At 42.5% G+C, this 19,353-nt stretch overlaps 1 protein-coding gene across 1 annotated transcript in view; it reads right to left on the bottom strand.

Annotated features, from left to right (window-relative positions):
• NDRG3 (NDRG family member 3) overlaps positions 1 to 19,353 on the bottom strand; it is a 55,996-nt gene that overhangs the window by 14,003 nt on the left and 22,640 nt on the right. The window contains exons 2-3 of the mRNA XM_081864820.1: positions 17,682 to 17,782; positions 15,111 to 15,146 (exon numbers count right to left, since the gene is read on the bottom strand). Of these exons, the coding sequence (XP_081720946.1) occupies positions 15,111 to 15,146; positions 17,682 to 17,738 (93 nt within the window). The 5' untranslated portion in view covers positions 17,739 to 17,782. The remainder of the gene's footprint in view (positions 1 to 15,110; positions 15,147 to 17,681; positions 17,783 to 19,353) is intronic.

Below are 19,353 nucleotides of genomic sequence, written 5' to 3'. Positions count from 1 at the left end.
CTGGTAGAACTTGCATAGCAAAGGTGCCAGCTGGATCTCTCAAGGAAGAGAATTCCACATAGCCAGTGTCACAACAGAAAAAGCCCAGATGTATACCCTCTTATTTCTCATGAAGGGATGCAGAGAATATGTGTTCTCTATGGTATGGTAGATGTCCCATCCACAATATCATATACTTGCTACCTACATCAGCAGTTCAGGAACCTGACGACCAATCAGGTGCCTGATACATGAGATCTCATGTTGCACACCAAAGCAGTCTGAGTGAAAGCAGCAATGGATGCACTGAACTGAAAGACACTGGCAGTTATTCTAATCTATCCCAAGCCCTAATCGGAACTCACGGGACTCTTGTAAAGCAGATAGCAGATACAGTGGTACCTCTGGTTACGAACTTAATTCGTTCCGGAGGTCGCTTCTTAACCCGAGGTACCACTTTAGCTAATGGGGCCTACCGCGCCATTAACCCGAGGTACTACTTCCAGGTTAGTGGCGTCTGTAACCTGATGTGTTTGTAACCCAAGGTGTTTGTAACCCGAGGTACCACTGTATAGAGGAAAACACAAACGTTGTTGATACACCTGGCACAGCAGCTTTTATGAAAGCAGATACTCTATGATGATTAGGAAACAAAAAAGGCCCCTTAAGATAGAAACAGCAGATGAGTTACTGAAATTTAACATGCCCAAATAGTGCATTGTGAGCTATGCCTGGCTCAAAACCTATTTGGGTGCATGTAAGTTTCACTAGTTTATATGGAAATTGCTTCTCCATATTAATACATGGTATCTGCTTCTCTCTCTGAAAGCCACCTGGTCAGCCTTTCTCAGTCATTTAGTGACCCCTCCAAACTGTCCTCTGAAGAAGACGCAGACATGCAAAAAGGATGCCAAGCAATAATGAAAGCAAACTAGCAACTATGAAGTATACAAAGTTAACAGGGATGGAAGACCTCGGTTAGTCATTTACATATAAATGGCAAAGGTGGTAGCAAAGATGGAAGGAATTAAAACGAAAGTCAGAGCAGGATCTTGGCAACCCTCCTTGCAAATGCAGAATGTAGAAGCACCGTACGAGCCTCTAAGACAGATTCCCCTGGCCTGAAATCCTCCAGTTGTGGATAGACCAGAACTCCCATCATCCCTGACCACTAGTCATGCTGGCTGGGACTGATAAGGAGTTGGGAGTCCAAAATCATCTAGAGGGCACTAGATTTCAGGAAGATTGCTCTAGCCTACTAGATCTTAAGGCGATATTTCATTTTTATTAAGGTCATGGAATATTATCATAATATGGCTAAAGGTCAACTGTATTTCACAAACAGGAAAAAGGTTGTGACGTACACACTACAAAAGATCTGTGTTAAAAATAAACTGCGTATGTGAAAGTGTGCCCACCAGAAACTATTGTTGTGGCATCTGTCTGTCTCAACAGACAATGGAGTGCATATTCAGGGGTGAAGTCAAACTGCTGCATTAGTAGCACCCAAGTAACCTGCCTGAGGTGAAAGCCTGGGTAGTGTGTGTGGAGGTCCTGGGCTGCCCAGATGTTAAGAACCCCCTCTTGGCCTCACTGATGTGGTCCAAAGGAAAGTAGAGCAATACGTTTGGCACCAGCTTGGAGTTGCCAGAAGGAAGCATAAAAGCTGCCATCCCATGGTCTTAGGGACTCCACTTTGATTTGTATAAGGGTGTACTCCTTTGTCTTTTCTTTTCCCAGGTCAACTGACAGTATGACCACAGCAGTCTGCTTTTATGGGATACAACTGTTGTTTTCTAGCAGCTGGGCACTGCAGCTAAGCAACTGCAGGTATGTTCAGAAAAATAATTTGGAGTGGGCAAAGCAATGTAGGCAGGGAAAGTAAAGCCTCAGCAACCCCCCCCCCAAAAAAAACCCCTAATAAATCTAAAAAGAAATGAAAGGTAACAAAGGGCTTATCCACACTTGTCCTGCTATCCCCCATCACCAGAAAACTTCTCTTTAGCGCTCAGTCAGAGCAACCGCCTCTTCTCCATGTTCTGATCTATTGTGGAAGTGTGGATAAGGCCAAAGAGTGTGAAAGAAGAGTTGGGACATCTGATCTCCCGGTGGCTTGGGGAAAGATCCTTACAGCCTGGACAGAAGGCGTCATCTTTTGACAAGAACTCAGCGTCCACTTGGAGCAACATGACACAGCTGATTCTACGGCTCAAATCCTTCCTTTTCGCCTTCACTCTGAACTCCTAAGCTAGCAATCAAGTGGTCAGTGTGCCACTCCTGATTAGGAGTTGGTGTCAATAAATGTGTGTCTGAGTGTGTGTGTATATATTATTTTTTACATATAAATTAAAAGCTATTTGATGTTCTGAACTGCATTCAGCGGACATGGTGTTCTTACCTCCACCTCTCATTAAATATTGAGGTTGGGCTTTATGCACAAAACCTTCTACAGACATGCCTTACTAAGTTTTACTCAGATGAAGATGACTATTGCTCATATCAGTGCATGTAATGCAACAGCACAGCCTGTTATAAGGACTCCGAGACTTAAGCTCTGTTCATGTGCTACTTGCATGTAGAGCGAAAGCACGGGAAAAGTAGCCATGCATTTAGTAGGTCATGCATTTAGTCCCACCCCCAGTAGTGAACTGCTCCTACATCTGCACCATGTTGAGTATAACATCTGCAGGGAGGAGCTTTCTCTGTGCAGGAGTTAGTGTCCTGCATCGTAAATCAAAAGGGGAGCTCCATGCACAGAAAAGACTCCCTGCTGCAGACATTATGCTCAACAGGACAATGGTGGGAACAGCAGCATGTCTTCGGGGGTTGTGCTAAATGCGTGGCCTGAAGGTCCCCTTCACCACACTTGCCCTTTACACATGAGTACTGCATGAACAGGGCTTAAGTCACAACTGAAATAGACCAAGTTTCAGGTATAGGAACTGACATTGCCTGAAAATACTGAAATAATATTGATGTTACTCCCAAACATTTCCACCAAAGGCGGTGTGGGGTAACTAACAGGTTTGGATTGGATTTAAACAGCAGATGGCACTAATCCTCCATTTAGTTTGCAGTGCTTCCCGCCCACTTGGGGGAGACAGCAGCCCTGCCCTAGAAGATTCATTAGGTGAACATGGTGTGAAGTCTGATTGCTTTCTCAAGATCAGCCTGCTGGCATCCCACGTGAGGCTATCAAGAGCAGCTCTGACGTCTGCTTCCACATTTGAAGTGTGAGCAAGCTGGTGTATGTTATGTACAGGAAGGGTGAAGACACAAGTTGCACATTATCTGCAGGAGGCTGCACAGATTACAGTGACACATCTGCACCGTTGTTTTTAAAGACAAAGAGGTTTAATTAACAAGAGCAAGAGATTTAGCAAAAGGTATTTAAGAAGCAGATCAGCAACACTTTCCTAACTTTGAGCACACATGCAGTAAGTCTCAGAGGATTACTATTTCTGGTAGGAAAAATATTAAGCAAGTTTGAGATGTGTGCAACAGAAATACAAGGTGTTAAAAAACCCCCACCCCTATGTATTTTGCCTTGGTGACAATTATACAAAAAATACTGAAGAAATGGGTCATTTCAGGGACTAAAGTAGGAAACCTACAGAAAGTTTTAGCCTATAAACTCTGCAAACACAGTTCAAAGTCCTGTCTTTCTGTTAGCGAGTATGCATTCCATGGTCTGGCCACACATGGATGTTTCTGCTCTGCACTGTAAAATTAGCACATGTGACAGTATCAGCTTCATGAGCACAATAAAAGGGACAGCTCATGCCACTCATGGCAAGAGCTATGAAAAGCTGCATGGCTGTAATTGTCTGGCATCTATTACAGAACCCAAGCTAACAATTTTACGAAACTGAGTGCAGTGTTGCAGAATAAAGCCTAAAGACAGTCTGGCCAGTTTTGATGCAGAAATTAAAATCAGGATGGGATAATGGGTCTGGAAAGAATGCAAAACCTCATGTAAACTCAGAGCTTAACAATACCATTTCACAAAGCAACTGGCAGCTTTAAAGCAAAGCAGTTTTAGCTAGAGAAAATGCTGTCAGGCTTGCAAAGTAGGCAGGAGGGAAAAAAAGATATCCATGTATTCCATGATAAATGGGCCATGGGCATAATTAGGCCCAGCACAGGTCCCAATTTGGCCCACCGGGCTGTCTTCCCTAAACCACACCCACCTGTCTGAGGAGCAGGTAGAGATGCAGCTGCCAATGCCCAATTTAGTTCCTTAAAAGTATGCTCCTGGTTGTTCATCAACAAGAGAGGCTTACTGACACCAATGATCAGCTGACAGGTAGGCAGAGCAAGCCCACCTTGGAGAACTCTCAGCAGCACAGCAGACTTCTACAGAAAAGCACAGCTTGAAACCAGCATCTATCAGCTGCCTGGCAGTAAATTCAAGTCCTGCCTGGCTGATCTTGGATTTTTCTTCCATGTGGCTTGCTGCACTACAAAGGAAAAACGGGTCACCTGGAGTCATAATGACTTCACGTGATTGACAGGTGGGCAGGCTCCACTAACCTCTCAAAACTGCCAACTGATGAATTCATTTACCCATCCCAGCATTTACCCAAACAAAAACAAAACTACCCCATACCAAAGCTAGTTGTTATGCCCTGCTTGACCAAGGTACTTAAAAGGCTTCACACCAAGTCGTCTTTCAGCATACACAATAACCCAAGCTTTTAAGAACAATCAATCAAAGCAAATAAATCTCTGTTACAGACACTTAGCACAATCCAGACTCAACTGATTTCAGTCCTCTTTGGCCCATTTGGCTTTAAAAAGCATTTAGACAGAGAAAGTTCTGCAGATGACATCTTTGGCTCCTGACCAGCAAGGGAAATGCTTACAGCGGAATGGAACCAACCACTATTCAAGTGAGAAAAGGGCAAACTAATAAATTTTACAATGTGCTCAACAATCCAGAGCAAGGGCAAGAGCAAGATTGCTTATGTTCCTCACAGCATATGACCTTAGTCCTCTTCACTTGTAGATTTTCCTTGGACTCCCAACTGATAAGAGGACAGAAGGGTAAGTGGCGAATTCATCCCAACTGCTTTTCTTTCTTAAAAATCTGTCCTCAGATTCAGTGTGTTGAAGTAGTGGTTACAGCATTGGACTAGGACCTGAGACAACAGAGTTTGAATCCCCATGCAGGCAGCTATAAAGCTCAAGGGGTGACCTTGGGGCAGTCAACTTGTCTTAGCTTAAGCTCACGGGGTTGCGTTGTTGTGAGGATAAAATAGGGAGGGATAGAATGATGCATTCCATCTTGTGTTCCTTGGAGAAATGCAGAACATGGATGTAACAAGGAAACTAAAATATTCACATGACTATGATAGCCTACGTATTTACTGCTTTGTGGCCACAAAGTTATGTTTGTTCAGAAGAACTGTGGGAAGCTAGTTGCTCAGATTTTAAAACTAGCACACCGAACTAAATTATTCATACCCACACAGAGCTGAAATATTAATAGAAAAACAGCACAGTCTATGCAAGCAGGCACTGGTTTCTATGGTATTTTGTATAAATAGATCAAGGTGTAAATTAAGAGTGATGTTTTGTGAAATCCAAGCATTGTCGAGAGAGAAAATATGCAATCTAATGATGTGAGGTCCTCAAACACACAGCATGCACCCAAGGGCACAGTCCAGTCAGCAATTGTCTCTGCACACATCACATCCCTGTTAAAACTTTGCTTGGGCCCCATGCTGCCTTATACACCCGTTTTTAAATTACCACAGCAGAATGCTGAAAGAATGAGGTGAAGCCAAGTCTTCCCCAGAACACACAATACTGTACAAGCTTGAAACCACTCTGAAATCAGTAAACCACTTCTTAGGTGAGACAGCTTTGGGGAACTAGTCTTATAAAGATTGGACCAGAAGGCGTTCCTACACCAAGATTGTGTTGATTAATTTTTCCAATCCCTGCATCCCTTGTTCAGCAAAATATAGATTTCAAAATTATGAGCAATAAGCAAATTAGTCTGAACAAAACGCTGCTCTTAGAAAAATAAACTGGAAACAGGGCAATTTAGGAGGGAAGAATCTATTCCTTCATCAAAGTCAGGAATCTGTTTAATCTGGAGATGCGGCTGCTTGAAGACCAGAAAGGATAAGCCCTAGAAATATGTTTATTTACAGCACAATCGTATGGACGTCTATTCAGAAGTAAGCACCTTCCCTGAATTCAATGGTTGGGATTACTGCAATAAGATCAGTGTGAGACTACAGCAGCTAGGTTGCTTGTGGGGCAAACTACCGTCAGCATACAGCACCTCACTTATGGGATTTTCACTGGCTGCCAATGTGCTACCAGGCACTAGCAAATCTCAGGAACAGGTTACTTGAGAGACTACCTTATCCCTTGTATACCAGTAGATCCCCGTGGTCTGTAGGAAAGTTTCTCCTGGATGCTTATCTGCAGTAACACTGAGCAGGGCTTTCAGAATGGCTCCCTCATTTTGTGGAATAACATTCCTTTTGATACAATAGGTTCTCACTATCTACACTTTCTGGAAACAAGTGAATACATTTTTGTTCTGATAAGCTTTTGCCACGAGTGTCTATTTTGCATTGTTTTAGCTATAAAATATGTTCAGGTAGTGCAGAATGCAGCAGCCAAACTGTTCACAAGAGCAGGCTGATGGCAACTTGTTATTCCACTGTCTGAAAGAGTTGCACTGGTTACCAGTCTGCTACTGGACCAGGTTCAAGGGTTTGTGCTAATTCAGAAAGCCCTAAATAACTTGGGCCCGAGGGACCTTGAGGATCTCCCGATTCCTCATGCTCTGCCTTGATCACTGAGGTCTTCTGATGGGGCATTTCTGGTGGCCCCATGTGCCCCTAAGGTTTGGCTGGCCTTACTACTACTACTACTACTACTACTACTACATGTGTTACCCATCCTTCACCCTAAGGTCTTAGGGCGGGTTACAACATTAAAACACAACATAACAAGGCAATATGAAAAACAGCTTAGAGCAACTTACAAATACAGTGGGTCCTAAAGATATAGAGCACAAGCATCAAAAGCCAGGGAAAAGAGGTGCATCTTCAGCATTCGTTGGAATGTGTATAATAAAGTTGCCAGATGCACCTTTGCAGGGAGCGAGTTCCACTGTTTAAGGGTTGCCACAGAGAATGCCCTTTCCAGGGTCACCACCCCTCAAAGCTTTTGAAGGTGGAAGAACATACCAATCATCTGAGAGGGTCTGTAGGGAAGAAAATGGTCTTTCAGGTATTTGGGGCCTGAGTCATTTAGGGTTTTGAACATTAATGTGAGCAAGCACCTTGAATTGAGCCCAGAAACAAACTGGCAACCAGTGTGGCTGTTTGAGCACAGGGGATATATGGGACCTAAACTGAACCCCAACCAGTAATCCAGCTGTTGCATTTTGGAACTGCACATTCCAATACAAGAGCAGATTGCAATTACTAGAGTCCAAGGCTTTAGTGTGGCTGACCCTGCTCTATGGAGCTCCTTGTCTATACGGGTTTGGCAGGAGTCACCCCTGTTTTTAGATACCTTCTGAAAACCGTATTATTCAGACAGACCTTTTCAAATCTGAAATTCTTTGCCAACTAGCTCTCACTACTGTGTATTCATTCCATATCCTGCTTTGTGATATATTATATGAAAGTGTGGCTTATAAATACTTTAAATAAATAAAGGGCACCTGGTTGGGGAAAGGAAAAACATCTTGATGTTCATTCACCTTGACAGATGAGAGATATAGAATATGTCTCTCCTATGGTTTCCTGCTGTTACAAGCAAACTACTACAGATGTTAACATAAGGAAAGGAAGCAAAGGCATGGACAAGGTGTCCTTCAATTTCTGAAAATAGCAGCCAGTAGATCTCGTGAAACAATAAATGCATGAAGTCCAAAGCAATTTGGAGTAAGCGGCCCCCACCCACCCCATTCCCCTGCAGCTTCATCTGTGCCTCTGAAATAATGGCTGTCACTGTTATCATCAAACACCCATGGCAACTACTCTGAAACATTCTTGGTGATGTTTCATAATGTAATCAATTAATATAGATAGGTTATATATATATATTACACTGCTGGGGTTTTCACAGATTCTCTTTTTGCCTGCTGGGGTCACGAATTCCCCATGCAAAATCAATACCTGGCAAGGCAGGAGCATTGGACAGGAATATTTTAGTGTGGTCATAACTATCTCCATCCTTTCTCCCTCAATTCCCATGCATAACGACAATCTCCTGAAACAATGCTCTATGGGCTGTATCAAGCCCCCAAAGTTTTTTGTGGCTTCCACAAGATTCACCCATAATGTTTAATTTTATTTAAATCTTTCAGTTGAGTTGAGTTGAGTTGGATCTCCTACCGTGATGTTATGATGCCAAAACGTTTTGGGAAGGCCGGGCCCACCAAATTTGTCAATTTAGAATTTAACTTAAAAAAATAATTGATCTGCTCTTTTTTTACTCAAATGTTTTGTGCCTCCAGGGACCTAGACAAAATTTTAAATGCTTTTTTTTAAAACTCAATTTAATACTGAATATTTCTTTTTCTTTTAAAGGGAGAGCCTTTGTGAAGGCAGCCTTGGGAACTGCACTTCTCACTGCACATCCTTTTCCACCGTGACCACACTATCTTTGACCTGCAGCCCCCTTAGGGCTGACCATGTAACAATACAGCCCTTGGACCAAAAACAAGTTAGCTACCCTAAGGGGTTAGAAAAAGAATGTTCCAAATTAAAAGGACTACCAGTAGCATTATTTGCACCACATAAGAAGTGAACTAATCTCTACAGTTTCTGTGATGCCTCGAGAGCTCAGAGAGTTATTACAAACAGCTTTTAGAGGAGCAGTTTGGTGCGCTCACTCATGAGACAGTCACTCAACAAGACTGACGCACTTGGAGACACAGGCTTAGAGGCTATTCCAGCTGTCCAACCTCCCCCACTGTCTGACTGACACCCACCCTGTTGATAAGGAACCCCTCCACCCCATGAATGGGGACTGAGAGGCAGCCAGTAGGACTGCCTCCCCTTCCCCCTCTCTAAAGGAAACAGGAGTGGGTTGGTGTGTCAGTCTTCTTCTGCACTCTCCACTTTCCTCCTCCTCTGACTCTTCTTCCAGCAACTGCCCTGAACCAGTCGTGATCATGGGGCTCATGACAAGCACAAAGCATTTTTTAAAATTTATTTATTATTTATACCCCGCCCATCTGGCTGAGTTTCCCCAGCCACTCTGGGCGGCTCCCAATCAAATGTTAAAAACAGTACAGCATTAAATATTAAAAACTTCCCTGAACAGGGCTGCCTTCAGATGTCTTTTAAAGATAGGATAGCTGCTTATTTCCCTCACATCAGAAGGGAGGGTGTTCCACAGGGCGGGAGCCACTACCGAGAAGGCCCTCTGTCTGGTTCCCTGTAACCTCACTTCTCGCAATGAGGGAACCGCCAGAAGGCCCTTGGCGCTGGATCTCAGTGTCCAGGCTGAACGATGGGGGTGGAGACGCTCCTTCAGGTATACAGGACCAAGGCCGTTCAGGGCTTTAAAGGTCAGCACCAACACTTTGGATTGTGCTCAGAAATGTACTGGGAGCCAATGCAGATCTCTCAGGACCGGTGTTATGTGGTCCCGGAGGCCACTCCCAGTCACCAGTCTAGCTGCCACATTCTGGATTAATTGCAGTTTCCGGGTCACCTTCAAGGGTAGCCCCACGTAGAGTGCATTGCAGTAGTCCAAGCGGGAGATAACTAGAGCATGCACCACTGGCGAGACAGTCCGCGGGCAGGTAGGGTCTTAGCCTGCGTACCAGATTGAGCTGGTAAGACAGCCGCCCTGGACACAATTCACATTTTCAGGAGTAATCGTCATGTTTTTAGACAGTAGCCATGGAAGGAACTCCTTGGCTGAAATTCCTCCACACCAGTGTGAAATCTCTCAGAACCTTGCTTGTCCCAACCTTGTTCTGTGGACAGTGTCAGAATATAAACATTTATTGCTCATCTTTATTCACTTATTCATTGCTCAATGCTTCCTAGGTCCCTCATAATAAGGTTTGTTCCAAGTGTTAGCGATTGGGTCAGATTAAACATATGACTGGCAGCAACTGCAAAACAGAAGCATAGGCAGACTAAATGTAACACGGAACTCTTAAAGACAGGCACAATAATGCAGATGCACCCATGACTTTACTAGCAGCGGAGGTCACAGACACCATCTGCTCACCCACAGACAACCCTTGCAGATCATTTAATGTATCATCTGCTCAAGAAGTAGGACAAGCTCCTACATTCTCATATTTCAATTGTACAAAGGGATAGAAATATATTTAAAAGTTTATATGGTCTGAGCAGGGTTTGGCTAATTGAGAACAAGCCTTAACCGCAAAAAGAAGAAGAGTTTTAAACTCCACTCTTTGCAATGGCAAGCTCAGGTGGTAAGTAGCAAAGTGACTGCAGGCAGATTGGAGCTGCTGGGAAAGATGAGCAAGGTATCCTCACATTTTTTGAGAAGTCTAAAATAGGGCTGCTTTTTGTCCAGAATTTCCCAGACATAGCCAGGATTCATCAGTTAAAAATGGCATCTGGGTGGAATTTTCGCGAATCAGTTAAAATGTCCAGGAAAACCATATCCAGGCTGCCCATATAGGAAGCTAAAAAATAGTTTTAAAACTTCAAAAAAAGCTCAACAACTTTTGTGTCTGGATTTTCACTTTTTGAAATATGGCAACCCTACACGAAATGTATTCGAAAGGGGGCAGGACCCCAATGAGGACTGAGCATGCTTAGTTGCCATGGGTTGTAGAGTGACACTGGGAACAAAAAGTGGAATTGCTAGGTGGAAGCAAAGAGCAAACCCTGATTGGAGGGAATGGTTGGGTAGAAACCTGAGCAGAATACAGTGGTACCTTGGGTTACATACGCTTCAGGTTACAGACTCCGCTAACCCAGAAATAGTACCTCGGGTTAAGAACTTTGCTTCAGGATGAGAACAGAAATTGCGTGGCAGCAGCGGGAGGCCCCATTAGCTAAAGTGGTGCTTCAAGTCAAGAACAGTTTCAGGTAAAGAACGGACCTCCAGAACGAATTAAGTACTTAACCCGAGGTCCCACTGTAACTCCTTTTAGGAAGTAGGATACACTGGGACATTTTGTTGCGGGTTCCAGTCACAACATGATATCTTGTTTGATATAAGAATGGGAATTAGGTTGCACAAACCTGGAGATATCAAATTTTATATTTAATAGCAAAGCTACTCCATATGATACAAATATGAGTCCATAGGGTCTTGACTTCATTCATAAAGAGCAGCTCTAGGGGGAAACACAAAACTGAGGCTATTTTCTTCTGTCCAATCAGGACAGAACACACCCCAGCAATTATTCAGTGCTGTTTCTAGTAAAGGAATAAGAACCAGGGTATACACATCATTACTAGGCGGGCCAGGAGAAACAGGTCTCAACCAGGCCCTTCACAAGATATAGCTGCTATTGTGGTTCTGCTTCCTCCCTATTCTACCCTCAGAGAATCAAGAGAAAGTGAAGTAGTCAGCCAAAACTCTTTTTGGTGCTCTTTCCTATCTGGAGAACCTTGACTGCATCCACAAAGTGGCTTTCGCACTTATCTACTCACCCACAAGCAATTGCCACTTGCCCCCAGATTATGGTTACTTGAACTATAATCTGTAAGCGAAGTCTAAGATGCAAATTATTTAAGAGCTGCCCAAGGAAAACAAAATTGAGCAGCTATTACACCAGTAACACTGGACTTTAGATATAAAGAACATTCTTAATTAAGAACACATTATTTCAGGAACAAAGACAAACACTTTTTTGGGGGGGGGTATGGTTTCCGTTAGAGTAGCAATGAAAACGACTCCTTCAGTCAAGTGTTTGTAGCAACATGAAGTATTTTTTCCCAGGTTGAGTCCTATAATCTCTTGGTGAATAGATCAACAAAATCTCAATGGCTTTGTCGGACTGTAATCTATGAAGTGCCTGCCAGATGTTGTTGGAGTTCAATACCCGTCAGCCTCAGCCAGCGAAGCCAATAATGGGAGTCAGAGCCTAGCAACATGTGGGGGGCATCACAGTGGCAATCCCTGTTTCTGATAGTATCTATCTATCTGGCATTCTTCCACAAACATAGAACTCAGATTCAAGGTTGCCATATTGTCCCATAACCAGCCAACAACTAGACCCAGAACTGCTTAGTTTTTCACACAATTGCTGCCTCATGTGCCTTCAGAATGTTCCCTTGGACTGTGACCTATTTTCAAGGTTAACCCACTACATAAAGGCAGGCTCCAAGGCACTTCCTGCAGGTCTCAACCTAGTAGAGGCTTCAAAGCATACATGTTCAACGGATGCACATTAACAGCTGCCTTGTGGAGTCGGTCAAATATAAGGAAGCAATATCCATTAAAGTTTTGACAGATGCTGCTGCCTGAGGTTCTGATGCTACAGAACTAAATTCTTTCCAAAATTCTTGATGTGACTATTATCTATGAGAAAGAGTGTTAGCCATGCAGATTCAGTATTTGACAGCTGAAGGAGTTAAGATGCAGTTCAAAGTCCTTGCTTGCTCAGCTGCCCACTTCCTTCCCCCCTCAAATTTCCTTTGAAGCTAAATGTGAGCATGTCCCCTTCCTTTACCATTATCTAATTGCAGAGACCCTCTGCATCTATGCCTAAGCTTCTGGTGTGCCCACATGATTTCTAAAAATGGTGCCGCTCTAATTAACCCAGGTATGAGAGACCATTTGCACTGTCTTTGACTCAAAGGGACATCACCTAGGTTAAAATAGTGGAATGCCACTTGAACCTAATAAAGGATATGTGCATTTGTTTTTCCAGTGAGGTACATTATATCTTACTGTGTAGTTCTTTGGCTTATCAAGAGCACCTTAGCCTGAAGCAGCTAAAGGCTATGGGAAATTTTAAGATTCAATCTTGCCCACGCAACCCTTCTTAAATATGTTGTAATTCATGCGCAGTGTTTAACTTGTGTAAATAAAAGGCTGAAGCAGGCAGTCCTCAGAAGTTGTCGTTCGTATCATACAAGGCAAAGAAGCTTTATCAACACACAAAGGCTGTACATAGCTCAATTTTAGGAGCAGCTAAAATTAATAAAGTGGCAGTAAGGAACATCCTGTTCAGTGGTTGCTATGGACACAAGTTCACTGTTCATCCACTCTAGGAGATTAAGAAAAAGAAGTGGCAAGCATCACCTGGTTTATGCTCAATTCGTGTCACACTCACCAGTTTTGTTTTACATTAATTATAGTGCAATTGCCCTGGGTAATTTTCTTAAGCTCTCAAATGTGCATTTTCTCTATTTCTGTGCCTGCTTGTGTTGAGTTATGCTAGGATGGCTGGGTGGTTTTGTGGTGTGTGTGTGTGTGTGTGTGTGTGTGTGTGTGTGTGAATGCTTGAGAGATTCTCTTAAATCCTTTTCAAACTTAAATTCACCTTTGCACAACACTGAACACCAAATTGGTCCAACAAATGAGGTAAGTGGAGGGAGCTTCAAGTCAAGCCAAAGGGCATAAAAGGATGTTCAATTTCACTGCTGTCTGATCTTAGCGCCCTGAAGCTGAGATTCTGGTCCCATTTTAATTCAAAGTTATTCTAAGCATATGTCAGGTGTTAACAATTCCTAGCCATGCCTTGTACAGATGCCATATCAAGACTGTTGGTTAAAATTCACATCACACTCTGCTCATGTTTGACAAGACATCTGTGAAGACAAGCTCTTAAGCCAGAAGTAGAGTGGCATTCCTACCTTCAGGACAGATGTGGCTAAGACCCAAAACAGGGAATTTATATATTTTTAAAATATAAATTGCTACCAAAATGTGTTAAAAAATAAAAATCTACTTTAATCTATGATGGTGGATAGCTGACATCGATAACCAGAAATCTGGAGGATGCCCTAAAACATGGATGGACACTAGTAGAAAGATATCACCTTTTTCAGATACATTTTCAATGGTTACCATGTGCATACAGGAATATTATTGGCCAGCTCCCCTTATCTATGCAGATCAGCCAAAATACTAATTTCGGGTGACAAAATTGTATGGTATACACTCATTGATCACTAAAGAAGATTCCTTGGGGATTCAAATGCATTTGGTCTTTAGAACTAATCTAATGCTGGATGTTAAGGCATTGTCCTGTACAGTGGTACCTTGGTTTACAAACTTAATCCGTTCCGGAAGTCCGTTCTTAAACCAAAGCATTCTTAAACCAAGGCGTGCTTTCCCATAGCAGTGGGGGACTCGATTTACAAATGGAACACACTCAACAGGAAGTGAAACATGTTCTGCTTCCAAGGGAAGAATTGTAGAATTGAAGTCAAATTTTACTTTTTGTACAAATTTTAGTAGCAACTGATACTGCATTTTTGGTCCTATCCAATTTTGTTCCTAATTCCACCTTTTGAGGTTGGCTTGGCATTTCCGTTTTTCTGTATCTTGCCAGTGTGGCTAAGACAAGATAGGACAATAGGCCAAGCCACAGAATGCAATAAACTGGCTACTTCATATAATAATTTTTTAAACACTGAAAACACCACTTTATGGTTTGAGGATTACAAGCCCTTCCTACTTCATTAATTTCTGAGATGTAGAGCTTCAACACAGATTTACATCTTACAAAAATTACACACACACACCACTGCAGTAATTTAACTCTATGGTGCTTCAAAAGTCCATGGTGATCAACTCCAAAATCTGGAAGCAGACAAGTCCTGTTCAACACATAATAACAATAACAATAACAATAACAATAACAATAATAATAATAATAATAATAAATTTTATTTATATCCCGCCCTCCCCAGCCGAAGCTGGGCTCAGGGCTGCTAACAACAATCAAAATAATCCAACGATTCTAAAAACATTTCATTATAAAAATTAATTAAAATCAAATTTAAAATCAAATACTGCCGAAAACACTGTTAAATGTACAGAAAATCAGCAAAAGGTATATGGGAGCCAATGGACTCTTAGGTTTCTCAAGTTCTTTTTTATTTTTAATTCAGGCAACTATCTGGTCAACAGAGATCCATTGTCGTTCTCCAAGGAAAGCCTGACAATGCATGCCCGTTTTGGTTTCAGGTACTTACCTGACAGTCAAAGTCCTGGAAATTTCGAGCTGAATTCTGTCAAAATAAGAATAAGAGCCAATGAATAGCCCAGATTCCAGAACAGCCTCATAAACTTTGCTTTGCAGCTGAGTTTTCCGAAAACTCTGCTCCATCATATCACTTTGCAGCAAACTATTGTCAGAATTGAAGCTTCTTGTACTTCATTAGTATGAATAAATGCAAAGGACGAGGTCATTACTATTAGCTTTCCTCCACCCCCAACAGCTGATGCCAGAAACAAAATTATTGTACGAATCACCAAGGGTAGAAGAGAGGCAAGTGCCACAATTCCACATGAGTCGGTACACATTTATCAGTCCCAGAAATAATCATTTTCAAACACTTTCAAGCATAGACAAACCTGCTCATTTTTCAAAGGCACTGTGAAAATGCCATTCAAAATTATTTCTATTCCAACATTTAGTCAATATATATTAGGAACTGGTGGCACGGCTGCTCAGTTCATGCAAAAGGTTAGAACACATGTTTTGCATGCAAAGGGTTCCAGATTCAATCCCTGGCATCTTCATGAAGGGCTAGGAAATAATTAACTGAAAACCTGGGTGTTTTCTACCCGTAACTGAAGAAAATGCTGAGCTAGATGGATCAATCAGTGGTCTGATTTGGTAGTTTCTATACAGTCATACCTCAGGTTGTGAACGTGATCCGTGCAGGAGGCGCGTTCGCAACCTGCAGTGCCGCTGCACACGCGTGTGACATGATTAGGCGCTTCTGCGCATGCGCGTGACACCATTTTGTGCTTCTGCACATGCGTGAGCACCGAAACCTGGAAGTAACCCATTCTGGTACTTCCAGGTTCGGTGTGGTCCATAACCCAAAATTGCGCAACCTGCAGCGTTCGTAACCCAAGGTATGACTGCATTCCTATATATTGTAATTTTTGCTCTATAAGTGTGTGCGTCTTATGGAGCAAATGCAGGCTGCACAGCTATCACAGAAGCCAGAACAGAAAGAGGGACTCCTGCTTTCACTGCGCAACTATCCCACTTGCTGTTCTGGCTTCTGAGATTCTGATTTTCCCCCCCCTGTTTTCCTCCTCCAAAAACTAGGTGCGCCTTGTGGTCTGGTGTGTCTTATAGAGCGAAAAATACAATAACTTCTTAAACATGCATGGTCATTTAGACAAAACACTCAACCTCTGGCTACTATGTAATTTATCACTGGATCTGGCTATGGCTTTCTGTCTATATTGATATAAAACTACTAGTTCAACTCCCTTTAAAAAGAGGAAAGACTTTTTGTAGTGTGCGGGCTTGGTAAAACGAATATTTGTTACCGCCATTCATTTCTTTTAAAAAACCCAAGAGTGGTTTACAACAATTATATATAAAACCATACAATAAAAGCCACATACAAAGTTAAAACCAGAAACCAGCTATTATGGAAATATATATTCTTAATTGCCCACATAAGCCTGATGGAATAAAAAGTTTTTTAGCAGGCATCTAAAAGTTGAAACTGAAATATGTTAAAATAGTAAGTGGACGAGACAGACACGGTAGCGAGAGGAAAAACCGGACGGCCCATAAGTGTTCAAGGCACACCACAAGCTAAAAAGAGAAGGCCAGTATAAGACTGGATTTTGCAGAAATAGCTGGAAAACATTGGCTCATCACTGTAAATCACCAGAGAAAATTTAGTGATCACACTATTCACCCACACACTTGCACACCCTTGGAAAATGCTAAGAACTGAACCAAAATAAGAACCAAAGTTAAAACTGAAATGAGAAAGATATCCTATGCATTCTTTGTGAAAGGTACCTCAAATTATGTACTAAAGAAAGGCTGAAATCATAATTAACGGGCTGGATCCTGAGAAGAGTGAATGCAACTCCACTCATGCAACGGGCTTTCCTGTGCCCTCCCTGCACCAAGCCCCCCCCCGGGCCACTCCTGAGGATCAAGGGATGGAGAAATCAAGAATCCTGAAGGTCTGTCTTTTGCAAGAAGTGCCCTTCCACTTACTCTTGCATAATGCATTCTTCTTATGCTACTTGTAGGGAAGAGCAAGAAACAATGCAGGGCACTGAAGTCCTTTGCCCTTCCCAACCAGTAATCCCACCCCAGCCCGGCTTTGGAGATTTCATCAGACGTTGGTCTGAAAGTGTATGGTATTATCTTTACAGCTCATTCTTTACGTATTCCGTGCTATTATGGATTGATGCATTGGAATCTAGCCCAACAAACTTATTTATTTTAAAGTGTCGTAGGACTCTTTATCATCAATGTTCAAAGAGATGATGGAAGCTACAACAGAAGGAAGAGCACCCATCCCAGGGAGTTTGCAATCTATAATTTGCAAAAGGCAACAGAGACAATATTTAAGGGCGAGGGGTTGTGTTCAGTTACATTGAAGTGATGGACTTTAGGGGGGGGGAGGAATACGTAGAGCTTCTCATAACGTTAAGTTCTATTTCTTAATACCAAACAGTACAGAATTCTAAATTACACACAACCCTTATGTACTGCTCACAGATAACATAAAATGACTAGTGCTTTGCTAATGCTCAAACACAGCCAGAATTACCTTATCATTCAGGAGGGGCTTGATCTCCGTCAATTGGACATCTTGCAATTCTTCCATGTTTACCGAGAACACCGACGTTAGCTTTCAAACAGCAAAACACTCTATGAGAGAGCAAGAGAAAAGACCAGCGTTAAGATTGCAAACACTGAAAAAGATGCCAGGACCCCACAGAATGAATTGAAAGCATGGACTAGGTACTTGAACACAGCCATGGAATAGGTTTGTGCCTCCTGAACAGAAAGGCACCTGCTCCCTTCACAATGCAGCACTAAAGAAGGTATTATTTGTGCCTGACTGAATCATAAACAAATGACCTCTCCTGCAAGGCATCCCTGTTAAAATACCGGTAGACCAGAGGTCTAATCTGACAAACTTCCTCCTTCAGAAGAAGTGCAACCCAATTTCATGAACATGTGAACCCTCCACCCAAAGAATCCACAATTTCCCAGGATCATTGGTCCTCATCCAGTCCACCACTGCATCCAGAAACTGGTCCAAAGCTCTCATGACCTCTCCTGATTCAGATGTTATGGAGAAGTAGAGCTGTGTATCATAAGCATACTGGAGACACCTTGCTCTAAAACTCCTAATAATCACACCCAATGGCTTCATACATGTATTAAACAGAACTGGGGAGAGAACAGCACCATGCAAAACCCCATAGCACAAATGCCAGGGGAGAGAGGTGAGAAACACAAACCCAGTGCTACTCGCTGGGTACAACCTTAAAGATACAAACAGAACCACTGTAATATAGTGCCTCCAACACCCATCTCACTAATTTGGTCCAGGAGGATATCATGGTTGATGGGTTTCAAAGGCTGCTAAGCAATCAAGCAGAAGTAATAAGGTTGTACTCATCCTGTCCCTCTCATGATAAAGGTCACCTATGAGGGCACCCAATTCAGTTCCAAAATCAGGTCTGAACCCAGACTGTACTTGATCCAGATACAGTGGTACCTCGGGTTACAGACGCTTCAGGTTACATACGGTTCAGGTTACAGACTCCACTAACCCAGAAATAGTACCTTGGGTTAAGAACTTTGCTTCAGGATGAGAACAGAAATTGTGCTCCGGCGGCGCAGCAGCAGCAGGAGGCCACATTAGCTAAAGTGGTACCTCAGGTTAAGAACAGTTTCAGTTTAAGAACGGACCTCTGGAATGAATTAAGTACTTAACCTGAGGTACCACTGTAATCAGTCTCTTCCAGGAATATCTGCAGTTGCTCTACAACCACCCTCTCTATCACCTTTGTCAATAAAGGGATGTTAGTAACTGGGTGGGCTTTCTGAGCCGTGGATCCACCACTGCCTCTTTAAGCACAAAATGTTTAAATATGTCTATAGTTTTGAATAAGTAAAATAAGGCTACTGTTTCCTTGCCACCACTAGCTTGGTGTTAATCTCTTCAAAATGTGTGTTGGCACTGTTGAAAACCTGCTATTTCTTTAACAGGTTTTTTCCCTTGCTACTGTCTCCTCCTTTGGTGAAATGATTCACTAATGAAAATGGTGAGAGGCTTGTAATGGTAGCCTTGCAAGCATCTCAATCTGCAAGTGCCTAAGAGTTTAAGAACACTGTTTAAAATTAAACTCTTTTCAATTTTATCTGCAAATAGCTAATTTAACACTAGCAAACAATGTAACCTGATGATGGACCAGACAGGTCCCTGG

The sequence above is a fragment of the Podarcis erhardii genome (assembly GCF_964252035.2).
Source record: "Podarcis erhardii genome assembly, chromosome: 6".
NCBI classification, from domain to species: Eukaryota; Metazoa; Chordata; class Lepidosauria; order Squamata; family Lacertidae; genus Podarcis; species Podarcis erhardii.
Note: the sequence above shows the minus strand (reverse complement) of the source record. Positions and strands in the feature narration are given on the sequence as shown.